This window comes from Lipotes vexillifer, unplaced genomic scaffold (assembly GCF_000442215.2).
Source record: "Lipotes vexillifer unplaced genomic scaffold, Lipotes_vexillifer_v1.1 scaffold132, whole genome shotgun sequence".
Taxonomy (NCBI): domain Eukaryota; kingdom Metazoa; phylum Chordata; class Mammalia; order Artiodactyla; family Lipotidae; genus Lipotes; species Lipotes vexillifer.
In genome coordinates this window covers 1100651-1114419 of record NW_006782535.1, presented here as the reverse complement: position 1 = coordinate 1114419, position 13769 = coordinate 1100651, and the positions used below count along the sequence as shown (strand labels likewise).

Sequence of the window (13769 nt, the reverse complement as noted above, 5' to 3'; positions counted from 1 at the left end):
GCTTATCCGTGTGTGTTCATTTACAAGAAGGGACGAGATGGCACCATAGCTGTGTAGGGAGCTGATGGCGCTCTCCTTACCTGGATACAGGTAGGTTGTACCACAGTGTGATGTCCACTTCTAGGGATGTGTTTGGTGAGTTTCAAGCCAGGCTCAGGCCCAACGCTATCCTGTTTTCATCAGAGAAACATGAGTCAGCTGGCTGGAGCACAGCAAAGTAGGTGGCTTGTTGGAACCTGGTGACAGAATTAGGGTTTAGCGTGACCTGGGAAAGGTAGATAAATGCCCAAGACAAACAGTAGGAGGTTGGCGAGGGTAGTATTTGGTCGAAACTCTACGTGAGTCAGAAATACTGGGCTACCGTTATGAACTTTTCAGAACCATTCTGTGGCCTGCATGTGGCCAAGGACATCTCCCAGCCTGCCCATTCCCAGGCCTGCCCCACGGAAACCCCATCTCTGTGACCGCCTGGGGACCTTGGCTGTCCCCACCTCACCCCCAGCTCCCATCACCTCTGACACAGCTTCCAGCTGCGGCTGGAGCTCATTAGGGCTGCTGTCCCCACCACCGGGCTCCCCACTGTCCGGCAGCCTGGAGCAGGCTGGGAACGGCCCAGCGCCAAGAGAAGCGGATGTAGGACGCGGCGGCTGAGCCCCAAGGTCGCCTCAGATCCCCACTTGGCTGCAGCACAAACAGCCCTCACCCTCCGCCCGGTCACTTCCTGGTGACTTGGACTCCGGCTCGTGAGGCAGGGGGACCTCGGGGTCCCAAGCAAATCGTGTCATCTAGCCTGGCTGCGTTTCTGTGCTTTGATTTCAGCTCCCAGCCAGGTGGGAAAGAAGCAAAGGAAACGCAAAGATTAATTAAACGCTTTGTTTTTATTTGCAGAAACTCTCGGGGCATCGGAGGGGGGTGGACAGTGTGGTGCAGAGACAGATCAGATAGGCCCCCCCACCCCCACAGGATCCTCTGTCTCGATGGGTAGGGGCCCTGAGAAGGAAGCAGAGCTGCTGGGAATCAGAGAACAGAGGACTGACTTACGGCATCGTGTCCGGTCAGCCCTCCCACGCACGGCAGCTCCATGAAACTGTCAAATACTAGGTCGCCAGCCTAGCTTTGCCTCTTAAGCAAAAAGGAAGATGAAAAGTTTGGCTAAACCCCAAGAACACCATCCCCTAAGATCATTAAAAGGGTAGGAAATCTTTCTGTGAAATGAGGATTATTTAACCAAAATGAGAAAGTCTGAGGCAGAGGAGTGTATGAATCATCATCTTCAAATGTGGGATCCAAGGCAGGAAATGGCTGCTCTCTGAGTCCAGAGGGGCCAGAACCCAAGGAAACGCTCTGCGGCGACCCTAACCTATAGAGTCGGTATACGCGGGGTTAAGAGTCAGGAGGACCTGGGATCAGACCTGAGCTCTACCACTCGTTCGCTGTGAGGCTTTGGTCCAAGGGTATGACACCTTCCCCATCTGTGATGCCCAAACTCATCGTGTGGTGCAGAGGATTAAAGGAGAGAGAAGCAGTTAGCAGGGGCCCTGGACTGTCAAAGCCCAGGACCACAAGTAGGGAATCAATAATAGGCAACTTCCCGGTCTGCAGGATTTGAACAATAAAATATATTTCAAAAAGCAAATGGCAAAGTGTTCCCAAGGGTGACAGAATAACTGTTCTTAGACCACTATTTTTGAGGCTTTGCTTAAAGTACAAAATACAAATTTCTTAAAAGCACGGCTGTATTAAAACACTATCATTTTTATGAACCGCAGAGTGTTTGTCACTTAAGGTTTAATGTTAGTGAATGCTCAGAACCCACTGTCTGTAACTGGTGCCACTTTCTGTAACTGGTACAGCATCCCGATTTGCTCCTGTTCATTTTATGTGATATCTGGAATGGACTCAAATGTTTATTACACAGTTTATATATGGAAATAGCAAAAGAAAAGACATTAATTCTCCTTTTGTGTCAATTAGTTCCTGGGAGCTGAAGCCAGAATATTATGCAAGGATAGTTATCCAGTAATGTTGCAGATACATAGATAATAGGTTTCTTTTTCTAAAAAAAAAAAAAAAAAGTAATTTTATTTCACCGTGATTATTGACTTTAAACTCACAGAAGCCATTTATCTTTCAGGGCAACCGAGGACTTGGTTTTTACGGAGAAAAAGGAGAAAAGGTAAAGGAGACTTAATAGATTGAATTAGGAAACATTGACAGATCATTTTAATGTCTTCGTTTTATGCTCTTATCTTGAGGTGCTTTGCAAACAGACCGTTTGCAAAGGAAACAATCACTGTAAAGTGTCAGGTTACCAAACAGGCGCCAGTGGTGGTTATGGATCAGTAAGACTGTAAAAGCCCCGGACCTCTGACGCACACGTAACTTCAGCCGTCTTCAGCAGCTAGAAAGTAAAGGCATTTCCCTGTGGTGTCCTCTGACATGGGGCATCCAGAGGAGATTGAGGAAGACAGAGCAGCAGACAACGTGGAGCCAGCTCAGAGGCCAGGGGGCGTGGCCGGCTCGATGACCGGGGGCGTGGGCAGCTCAGGCTGGGGGCGTGGCCGGCCCGGGCTGAGCCCAAAGGCAGGAAAGAGGCCACGTGGACTCTTGCAGTTCCCCACAGTGCCAAGGTTCAAAGTCATCGTGGCCTTTGAGAGGAGCCCCTGAGATCAAGTGTGTGAGAAGCTCAGCTGGGCACCCACAGCCACAAGCAAAGCCTCGCCGCACGCAACCCACTGCATTCACTGCAAAACCTGAGTGCCCACCGCCCAGCGGATTTGTTCCCTTGGCCTCGTTTTTCGCACATTTTCACTTTGCTTCCCATTATGCTTTTTGACTGAACAGCAGACTCAGTGCAATCCCGTACTGCTCAGGTGTGACAAGGAAAGACTTTCTTCTTTGTGTGAATTCCATAGGGAAAAAATCACAAGAGAAAAACGTTGGAAGATCCAAATTCATAAAAATTGAAACTCTTGTATGATGGAATATAGGAAAATAGTAAGATAACGAAGAAAGAAGAAAAGTCTGGGAAGAAATCATCGGGCGGAAAGGAGAATAGTCACATTAGATAGAATGAGAATGAAGTTAATGTCTATAATCCACAAATATTAATAAAATAGTAATAAAAACATCAAGGCCCCCATAGGTAAAGGGGAGATGAACAGTTTTAGCTATTTTTTAGCTGTAATATTAGCAGACATTCAGAATATACTGTGAAGTGCCACTTTCTGCAGCTAATAACATCATCTCAGTTTGCTCCTGTTCATGTTATGTGATATCTAAGCTCAAATCTGTATTATATAGTTTATATGTGAAAATAGCAAAAGAAAAGGCAGTAACTTCCTTTTCGTGTCAGTTAGTTCCTGGAGGTGAAATCAGCATATTACACAAGGATAGTGGTCCAGTAATGTTACAGATCGAAGGTTTCACCACCATCACATACAAAAGCGTTTCTTGATAATGATAAAAAAGCTAATTAAAGCGATCCTGAGATATTATATTTACTAAAGATGCTGCTCTTTATTATATAAAAACCCCCTTAACTGGTGAAATAGTGGTGAAACTGGACTGGTCTTTCATTTCTTAGGCATTTCTTATGTCTTGGTACCAATCTTAGAAAGCAGTGGCCTAACACATAGCAAGAACCACCAAGACATTTAGCCTCCAGACCTAGTAATTTCCCTGTATAGAAATTCATCGTAAGTAGATAATTCCACAGAAGCAAATGCAGCCCCAAATTGTGACCAGCCTAAACAGCTTGTCTGCATAAATTATAAGTGATTCTATTTTTTTTTCCTTTTTCTTTCTTTCTTTATTTTTGGCTGCATTGGGTCTTCGTTGCTGTGCACGGGCTTTCTCTAGTCGCAGCGAGCAGGGGCTACTCTTCGTTGCGGTGCGCGGGCTTCTCATTGCGGTGGCGTCTCTTGTTGCAGTGCACGGGCTCTAGGCATGCGGGCTTCAGTAGTTGCGGCTCGCAGGCTCTAGAGCGCAGGCTCAGTAGTTGTGGCGCACGGGCTTAGTTGCTCCGCGGCGTGTGGGATCTTCCCAGACTAGGGCTTGAACCCGTGTCCCCTGCATTGGCAGGTGGATTCTTAAACCACTGCGCCACCAGGGAAGTCCCCTCTAAGTGATTCTTAATGCAAGTGGCAATCAAATAACTTTACCTTAACGATTATTTTATTCTATATATGATTTTTATCTCATGATTGTAACACTATAAAATTGGTGTACATGTGATAAGTAACACGCAAAGATAAAAACATCAGTTTGCGGTGGGATTGTGCTTTTATTCAACCTTGGTCGTGTCTTTGCAACGTAGAGACAGCTGCTTTGCTAAACCGTTCACAGGGCGACATGGGACAGCAGGGACCCGGTGGGATTCCACCAGACAACAGTTACGTCGAGAGGCCCAAAAATGACGTGATCCTCCCAGAGCAGTATAAGGTAAAGGGACTTCAGCAAAGTTGATGTATTCCCAGTTGAACTAAAAATTGGAGGAGAAACAAAGGTAACTTTCTTTGCTCTCATTCAAACAGTCACATTCAAAGTGGAAAAGCCCTCCCTGCCAAATTGGCAAATTACGCATGAAAGCACTGATCACAGTCACACAAGTGTATCAGTACGTCACTGTAAATAATTATGATGAATTTGAAACAACACGAGAATCCATTTAAAAATCTCAGATCTGTCCTAAGTCTCTAGTTAGTGGTTAGTGGTTAGTTAGACATAGTTTGTGGTCGGAGCGCAACTCAATGCCAGGATACGGAGCTATCTGAACAAATGTTGTATTCGGCAAAATAAAACCTACTTTTAGGTAGGTTTTGCCGACGTGGAGCATCATCGTGGGCTTTTTGGATCAAAGTCAGTTTTCTGACTCATAATTTCTCTTACTGTTTTGTTGGATTAAAAGCATACTCTTGGAGTCTAAATAAAAATTAACACCCTCCTCTACCACTCATTCACTCAGACAGACCACTTACCCTTCCCAAGCCTTCAGGTTCCCTTGTGCCTGATAAAGACCGAAGCACTGACCTGGTAGAATACTGACGTCATAGGGCTGCAGAGCGGAGTCCCGGGTGAAACGCACCATAAAAGGTCACGGGAACCAAAGTAAAGATCCCAAATGTAGAACATGATTCCTCTCTCTCAAGTATCTGTCAAGGTGGGGCGTGGGTGCTGAGTCACGGATAGGAGAGCGCCGGCTGGACCCCGGCCATGGGAGAAATCAGTCTGGGCAGCTGTGGCTGTTATGAGCGACTTGACCGTTGACAGAAGTGGCCTGGAGGTGGCTGATGTGAGGCCAGATGGGGCGGTTATGTACCAGTTGAGTTCAGAGCAGGACGTCCCTGGACAACCAGGCAGGAGGGGGCGCCTCCACAGAGCCATCAGGGTGGATCTAGGAGGGACTTTGGCTCCTGGGGGTGACCTGACCATCAGCAAGGTAGAGCCTCTGTCCAGTTTCAGGACAGGAGCCCAGGATGGAGTGAGGCCAGAGCAGATTTGATCCATGCTGAGATGCTCAAGCATCTGAATCAGATTTCCTTCATTTTCCACAGCCAAGAGGGGGTAGGTTCTGGGGCTGGGCCCAGCCAGCCTGCAGGGGGCAGTCTTGACCTGCAGGAATCCTGGGTGCTGGCCTAGGACTGATGGGGGAAAGGGCCCAACTGGTCACTACATTTCTTTCCCCATTTTAGGCTAAGAGAAGTGGGAAAACTATATCACGTAAAGCTGACACTGCTTTCCAAAGCTTCTCTCGCTCAGGGTTTCAACACGTTCCCAATGAGCCTTGTCGTCAGAGGACCCGCCTAATAATCTTTCACTCAAATGAATGTTATCATTAGGAGCTGTCCCCTGGGCATGTGCCCCCTGCCACTGAGGCCACTAAAGACAAATCACGGGCAGAAGAGAGACAGCCTTGCAGTCATACCAAAAATAACACACAATTGCATCTGTATTGTGAAAATCCAGGAGAAATAGCACGTTTTTCCCCTTGAATGTTTAAGCTGCAGAAGTTAGGGGTCATTTGTTACAATTCATTTATATTCATTATTTACAGTTTTATAAAATACTTTTCACCTCATATCATAAATCCTGATCAATTTTAAATACTACTGTTCTCGAATTAATGAGCATTTCTTGTCTTTCATATTCTGCGCAGGGTGAAAAAGGAAGTGAGGGGGAACCAGGAAGAAAAGTAAGTCAGGAATAAAGATGCTTCTCACTGGTGGTTCCCAAATTCTCGGTGTTCCCATCATAATGATAGACTGTGTCTGGGTTGTAACAACCTGCAACTTCTGGTTTCCAGTCCATTTGTCTACAGCAAGAAAGTATGATCATTTTTTACGCTGTTTTCCAGAAAACAGTTTCAGAATGTCTTCATTCCACAGTCAACACCAGCTAATCAACACTTTAGCTCATAAATGAATCTAAACCCTTTCAAAGAAAAGAAGTGCCATGGAGGGGCTGGGTGGGTTTGGTGGTGGCTTCCTTGCTGGGGTCCAGCCGTGTCATCGCCCTGCCCTCCCTTATCTGGGGTCATGCCTGCCCCCTATTCCCAGTCCTCCTGGTTGTCACTTACTAGGTGATGATGACAGGTGACATCCTGGGTTGATGGCCATCCAGGCCGACTGCAGACATCCTAGGGCTCCACCGTGTGCGGAGCTGGAGTAGAGACACGGGGGCAGGACGGCCACTGTCGGGGCACTAAGAATGGACCCCTGAGCAGGCAGAGCATGAAGTGTGGGCGCCCTCAGGTCTCTCTTTTCTCTCCTAGGGCATTTCCATAAAGGGAGAAGACGGCATCATGGGCTTCTCAGGAGTGCGGGTAAACCATGCCTTCTACGCCAGCCGTTTGCTTTGTATTGTCTGGTTTTTTAAAAGACTTTATTTTTCTTTAATTTTGTATTGAAGTGTAGTTGATATACTGATACAATGTCATATGTTATAGATCTACAGATAGTGATCCACAATTTTCAAAGGTTCTACTCCACTTATAGTTATTATAAGGTATTGGCTAGATTCCCTGTGTTGTACAATGTATCCTTATAGTTTATTTTATACACAGTAGTTCCTACCTCTTAATCCCCTATGCTTAGCATCACAGCAAAGTTGACCCGAAAGTACAAAGATTTTCCATGCACCCCCTTTTGCTCTCCGACACAAAGCTTCCCCTACTGTCAGCGTCCTGCCCTTCCGTGATCTGTCGGCTACGATCATGAGCCTGCATTGACTGACACACCATCATCACCCACTAACTGCGGTTTTTAATACTGTGCACCTCCGCCTGGACCGGGGGCAGGAACAGAACTCAAACACATTTCTGCTTGTATTAGGCTGAATTGCTCAGTGGTAACAAAAATGTAGGCTGGCTCCAACAAAGAAGTTGATTTCTTGTGGCCCTAAGAGTCCAACAAAAATGTCCCTGGTGGGGTGGAAGGGGTGGGAGTGGGGTGTCTTCTCCCGAGGAAGCTCGGCCACCTGTCCGCGGGCAGACGTCCCTCCATCGGCCAGAGCTCAGTCAGCTGGCCACACCCAGCCCCAGGTGAGCTGGAAACGTGGGCAGAGCCAGGAAGAGAGAAAGTGGCCTTGTGGTGACCACTTGGGGGCCACAGCTACTCAAAGGACATGTGTTACGATCTCCAAAAGTAAGAACGAAGGCTCCTGAGAGCAGTGGAGCGCAGGCCTCTTTTCTGGCTTTACTGTTTTTACTGTACTGTTTTTACCGTACCGTTTATGGATTTCTCCAAATTTCTTTAAGTGGTGGACAGGATGCATTCCATGAGAGTTTCCCTAAAATGACCCATCTCCTCTAGGACAGAAAAGGAGGCTTCAGATGGTTTTGATACTGGCTTAGCAAAGTATTTTACTTTAGTCCACGGCGGGTGCCATAACAATGCCCTCTGGGAAATGTCACTGCATATTCTGAGCTGTTACCACTTCTGTTTTCTGTTCAACCCAGGGTGCCCCTGGCTTCGATGGTGAGAAAGGTTCACCGGGACAGAAAGTAAGTTTGAGACATGAAATGCAATCTGCTCCAGGCCTGAAACACCTTGCAAAGGTCACATACAAAGACTGGGGCATTCTAGAAGAAAATGTCCCCAGAGAAAACATTTAAAACTTGCCCACGTTTACAGTAGCAGAAATAATCCTTCCTCCCAGATCATTCTCAAAGCGTAAGCGAGCTCATTTACGTTTTCTCTCGTTTGGCAAAAGCCAGCCCTGGGGTCCTCTCTCTCCGAGCCTCCCGTCACCCGGCCCGCACCGGCCACGGCTCCCGTGGTTTCCAGCCTGCCCCCCTCCTCAGGGTGTCACCACCAGTGTGTCCTGTAGGAAGGTTGCCAACATGGCGGCCACAGGTCCTCCCACATTTTTTATATATTGATCTCTCACATTTTGGCACTTCGTTTACCTTCCATGGTGACGCAATTTGTTGTTTTTATCCTGTGTTCTATGGACAGATTTTTGGCCATTTTTGTAGGAAGAATATGGTAGCTGAGAAATGTCTTATAAATCTGCATCAGGCTTAGAATCGTCTGAATGCTAGCTCAGATGCGCGAGAAAACATAGGAATCGATTTTTTTAAGTAATGATTTCTTTATTTTCACTATTTGCTGTCTTCACTAGCTCAGGCAGAGAGTGCGTGGGCCAGCCCTGCCCACCGCAGACCCCCAGCACGCTCCCCAGAGGCAACCCCCGTGCACGTGGGGTGGGTGTTCAGATCAGGGCTCGCACAGGCGGGGCGTGTATTTTTACACGCATGGAATTTAACCAGGGAAAATGAACATTTCATCCCGTTCCGCTGTCCTCCACTCATGCTTTTCACCCAACACTCCTCGGGGGCTGTCCCACGACAGCACAGGTAGCGTTGTTTGAACGGGGCGGTTATGTCGCACTGGACACGGCTCAGTCGGGTTGCCTGCTCACCGACTCTGCAGTCACTCCAAGCTCCGTCAGGGCTCCCAGGCTGTCTTGTGGGATGGCCTCTAAGCAGGAGGTCACTTTTACTATCAGAGAGATTTGCCTTCACTTTCGAATCTTCAGCTCCACCTAGGATGAAAGGAAGTCCGTCTAAACCAGAGGCCCAACGTGAAAGCACCAAATTAATCTTAGTTCATTCTAAATAATGTAACTTTCAGCATACGTGCTCCTGGATTTCAAACTATGCAGTAAAATAATCAGATAACGTACATACTTTATCCCATTGGCATTCCAAATTTGGGGGGGGGGTTGCTTACTGTATATATTCTTTAGCAAGAGGAAATAAATTTCTAGATTTTTTTAAAGCTTTTCATATCTGTCCAGATACGATGTGGCTCATAAGGGTAAACTTTGTCTTTCAATCCATATTCAAGAGAATTAGAATGCAATCATTATTAGCATTAGATATTTTTTTTAAGTGAAGAGCAAAAACTTCTAAATGAAAAGGTTTAAGGATTCCAGTTGGTGTTAACTAAAATTTTTCAAAACCCATCTTGGGAGAAGGTTTTAATAGATGGATCAGGTTGTCAACGCCCGACCCCACTGGTCAATCGTGAAATCACAACAGTGGGGGCAGTCGGCACGTGTGACTCAGTGGGAAGGATCGGGACCCGCCAGGAACAAATGTTACTCAAAAGAGATGAACCTGAGGGCTTCCCTGGTGGTGCACTGGTTGAGAGTCCGCCTGCCGATGCAGGGGACACGGGTTCGTGCCCCAGTCTGGGAAGATCCCACATGCCGCAGAGCGGCTGGGCCCGTGAGCCATGGCCGCTGAGCCTGCGCATCCGGAGCCTGTGCTCTGCAACAGGAGAAGCCACAATAGTGAGAGGCCCGCGTATGGCTTAAAAAAAAGAAAAAGAAAAAAGATGAACCTGAGACTAAGGAGGCCCAAGATCTAACAACTGGTTTAGAGAAAATCTGGGGGATAAAGGAGCACGTTGCACAACTCCACAAGGATGGAGTGGACCAAATCCACCACGCAGGGCGTTCACAGTACAAATGACCCAGCTTCCACGACAGCAACGACAGAAGGTACCAAAGTAGAAAGGAAGAGAAAACCGTTATGAATTACAGGCAAACTAAGAGACATATCAACCAAATGTCATATTTTGCCTTTTTTGGAATCCTGATTCAAACAAAGCAACTTTAAAAAGACATGTTTGAGACTCAAATCAGGGGAAATTGAACACAACGTGGGTAGTAGGTGATCTTAACAAAGTATTGTTGATTTTATTAGACACAATGGATTGTGGTTACGTCTTTAAATTATATTTTAAAGATTAAAAATAAGCACTAAACATCTTTCCTGCAGGGAAGCAGAGGACCGGATGGTTACCAAGGCCCTGATGGATACCCAGGACCCAAGGTGGGCTCAGTTTTCATTTGAATTGGGATGACTTCCCCTTTTTTCCCCTGGGTGGTGTTCTGATCACCTCCTAAACACCCTGTTGGAGAAGGAGACCTCCTCCATCCTGTGTCATGTAACTGATCACACGACACCTGGCACTGAGAGAGGAGGTGAACGTTCACCTGTGAGTCACCTGTGTCTCAGCCTCAGGATGCTGCATGCCATATGGGGCCACGTAGAGGTGGCAGTGGGGACCTGCACCTGGAGCAGAGTGAACCAGGGGGCTGAGAGGCGCAGGCACCGTAGTTACAAGAGGGTAGGGGCCCCTGGTTCCCAAGGGGGACACGACTGACTTGTTTGAATAATCCCACGGGTGGGCAGGGAGGTTGAGGACCGGGGGGTGCAGCTGCTCCAGCTGGTGGGGGAACTAGGTGGGTTGGGGGGCATCTACCACCAGGTGGGCCATAGCTGGTGAGGATGGAGGGGACTCACAGTCAGGCCTTCCGGGCCCCAGTGAGGCTCAGGGACATCAAGGCGGCTCATGGAATTTTAGGTCTCACCGTCCAGATGGTGTTGGATCAGGTGCCGTCACACCACCCCAGCTCAGCCCCATGGGCAGCTCAGGTGCGGTCATCAACACAGAGGAGTCTGCCCTGAGGAAGGCGGTCACCTGGCCACTTCCAGAGTTTGACAAGGGTCTCAGAGTGAGGTGGGCACCGGACCACCTGTTCTCTCCTGGTGTGTCCAGCTGGTGGCTGGGATGCCCGGACTTAGGAGCACAGCATCGTGGACGTGGAGCCTGGACACCGTCCATGGTTCTGTGAATCAGAACAGCCTCCGCTGGGCTCATGGTCGCTTTCAGTTCTGTTCTTTGGAAACAGGCATAGTGTCCAAAACTCCAAAAGGCCAGCCTCAACGTTCTTTTGTTTTCCTCTTTTCTTTCTCCAGGGAGAAATGGGTGAACCAGGCACCCCCGGCCCACCAGCCTACTCCCCGCATCCTTCCCTGGCCAAAGGTCTGTATGCCACTTGTCCTGCTTTCTCGTCTGTTGTGGACACAGAGCCATGACCTTGTGAGATTTTCTGAGCAAAACAAAACAAAACAAAAAAAGAAAAGTGTTTACGCATTAATGTTTAGCACTTAAACGTTGGGGGACCTCAGTCTTGTGGACCCTCCCTCCCTCGTGGCTTAAGCAGGGTGTCCCGGAGAGACCCCCAGTTTGCCTCTGGCTGAGAGAGTGCTCACCAGTTTTCCTCCGCTGGGAAAGCCTTTCATTTCAACATACCTTGTGCAGGTTCTGGTTCTGCCACCTGCAGCATCACTATAAAAACCCAGCCCTCGTGCCCGCCAGGCCTCCATGGGCGCCGTCCCAGCCACTTCACTGGTTTCTGGTCCAACGCGCCGAGATGCTTACGCCCCCCGCTCACCGGTCTGGAGCCTGGAATTGATCACGGTCCATAATTTGGAAACAGTCACAGCCTTTTAAACTTCAAAGAACTAAACCTCCAGGCATTTGCACCTGAGCTCGTACAGGAAAATGATCCCACGGTCACAGTTGACCCCTGAGTGTCAGTGAGGGATTCTGCACGTGTTGTGGATTGTGCTGTCCTTGTTAGTTTAGCTCAGCCTCCCATCGGCACGATCTATTAAAATATAATTCTAGTTCTGCGCTTAGAGCAATGGTCTGTGAACCTTTTTGAATGTGCATCCTTCTAGGTTTAAAAAAAAAGTGTTTTCAGCACCCCTCCAAATAATAGTATGAATATTTATTTATGGATAATTTATCCATGATACAGGACGCTCCCTGAGGTCAGAGATTTTAGCCTGTGTGGTCACTACTGTATCCTGAGTTCTAGAACAGTCCAGCACATGGTAGTTGCTCAGTAAATGTTTATCTGAGTGACTGAATACTGCATGTGCTAAAACATGTACATCAGATGGGGATTTTAAAGGGTGAGATTTTTTTTTTAAATGAAGATGCTCTAATGTTTCCTTCCTGTACCCAGTAGGTCAGCTGTCTCACCCTATTATCTATGCCCAGGGGTCAGGGACTAACCTTCCTGCTTAGGTGTGAACCATCTGCTGGTTTAATACCTTTGCATGTCTTCGTCCAACGATGGGGAAACTATAGACAGAGCGAGGCCAAGGACAAGGCCAGGTGGGGTCCCCTAGAGGTCTCTCTCCAGGGTGACATCAAACCATCGATGAGTATATTTCAAATAAACTCAAACCTGGGAGTCCACACCACTGTGGAGCCAGCTTCCCGTCCTTCTCTGGGGAGCCCAACACGTCTGCCAAGCCAGAAACCCCAGGGACCCGACATGAGGTTGACTTACTGTTGGTGATTTTGGTGAAATGGAAATCATGTCTTTGAGACTCTGGGAACTTAATTTTTTTTTATTTTGCAACCCACTTTTTTAAAATTTATTTTTTTTCTTGAATGAAAGATTCTTTAAATTCTGTAGTGCTTTACAATTTTCAAAAGTTTCACACACATGATTTCATATAATCCCTCAATAAACCTTTTGTCCCCCTAACCCTATATGGCCCCTCCTCCCTTCCCTCACCCCACTGGTAACCACTGGTTTGTTCACTAGATCTGTGTCTCTGCTTCTTTTTTGTTATATTCACCAGTCGGTCGTATATTTTAGATTCCATATATAAGTGATATCATACAGTATTTGTCTTTCTTGGTCTAACTTATTTCACATAGCATAATGCCCTCCAAGTCCATCCATGTTGCTGCAAATGGCATTATTTCATTCTTTTTTATGGCTGAGTAGTGTTCCATTGTATATATGTGCCACATCTTCTTTATCCATAAAGCTGTTGATGGGCACTTGGGTTGCTTCCGTACCTAGACTATTGTAAATAGCGCCACAGTGAACACTGGGGTACACGTGTCTTTTTAAATTAGTGTGCTTTGTTTTTTTGAATATATACCCAGGAGTGGAATTGCTGGGTCATGTGGTATTTCTATTTTTAATTTTTTGAGAAACCTCCATGCTGTTCTCCATAGCGGTTGCATCAATTTACATTCCCACCAACAATGTAGGAGGGTTCCCTTTTCTCCACACCTTTGCCCACACTTGTTATTTGTAGACTTTTTGATGATGGCCATTCTGACATGTGTGGTGATATTGGGAACACAGTTTTTAAAATTAACATTGGTGATGTCTCTTTTGCACTCATCAGAAAGCTCTCTGACTGAGAGCCCGGGATGCATTCAGTTCCCCTCACCACCCTGCATTCCTGGAAGCCACACCGGAACAGTGGGTGGTCAAATTTCCTTTTCCCCAAGTGCAGGGTGAGAAAGTCAGCAGCCATCCTCCTTGCCTCTCACAGCGGAGTTCCTGCGTCCTGGGTGAGCTGGAAGGCTGACCAAGCTCCAGGGCTCCTTGGAATGAGAGGTTGACTCATGAGCAGATTCTGTCATGGAAGAGCG

The 13769-nt window shown here is 47.3% G+C and overlaps 1 protein-coding gene across 1 annotated transcript in view; it reads left to right on the top strand.

Annotated features, from left to right (window-relative positions):
• Nucleotides 1-13769, top strand: part of COL4A2 (collagen type IV alpha 2 chain) — a 125255-nt gene that overhangs the window by 71476 nt on the left and 40010 nt on the right. The window contains exons 10-16 of the mRNA XM_007455325.1: nt 2135-2176; nt 4348-4443; nt 6158-6193; nt 6773-6823; nt 7958-8002; nt 10289-10342; nt 11273-11339. Coding sequence (XP_007455387.1) covers nt 2135-2176; nt 4348-4443; nt 6158-6193; nt 6773-6823; nt 7958-8002; nt 10289-10342; nt 11273-11339 — 391 coding nt within the window. The remainder of the gene's footprint in view (nt 1-2134; nt 2177-4347; nt 4444-6157; nt 6194-6772; nt 6824-7957; nt 8003-10288; nt 10343-11272; nt 11340-13769) is intronic.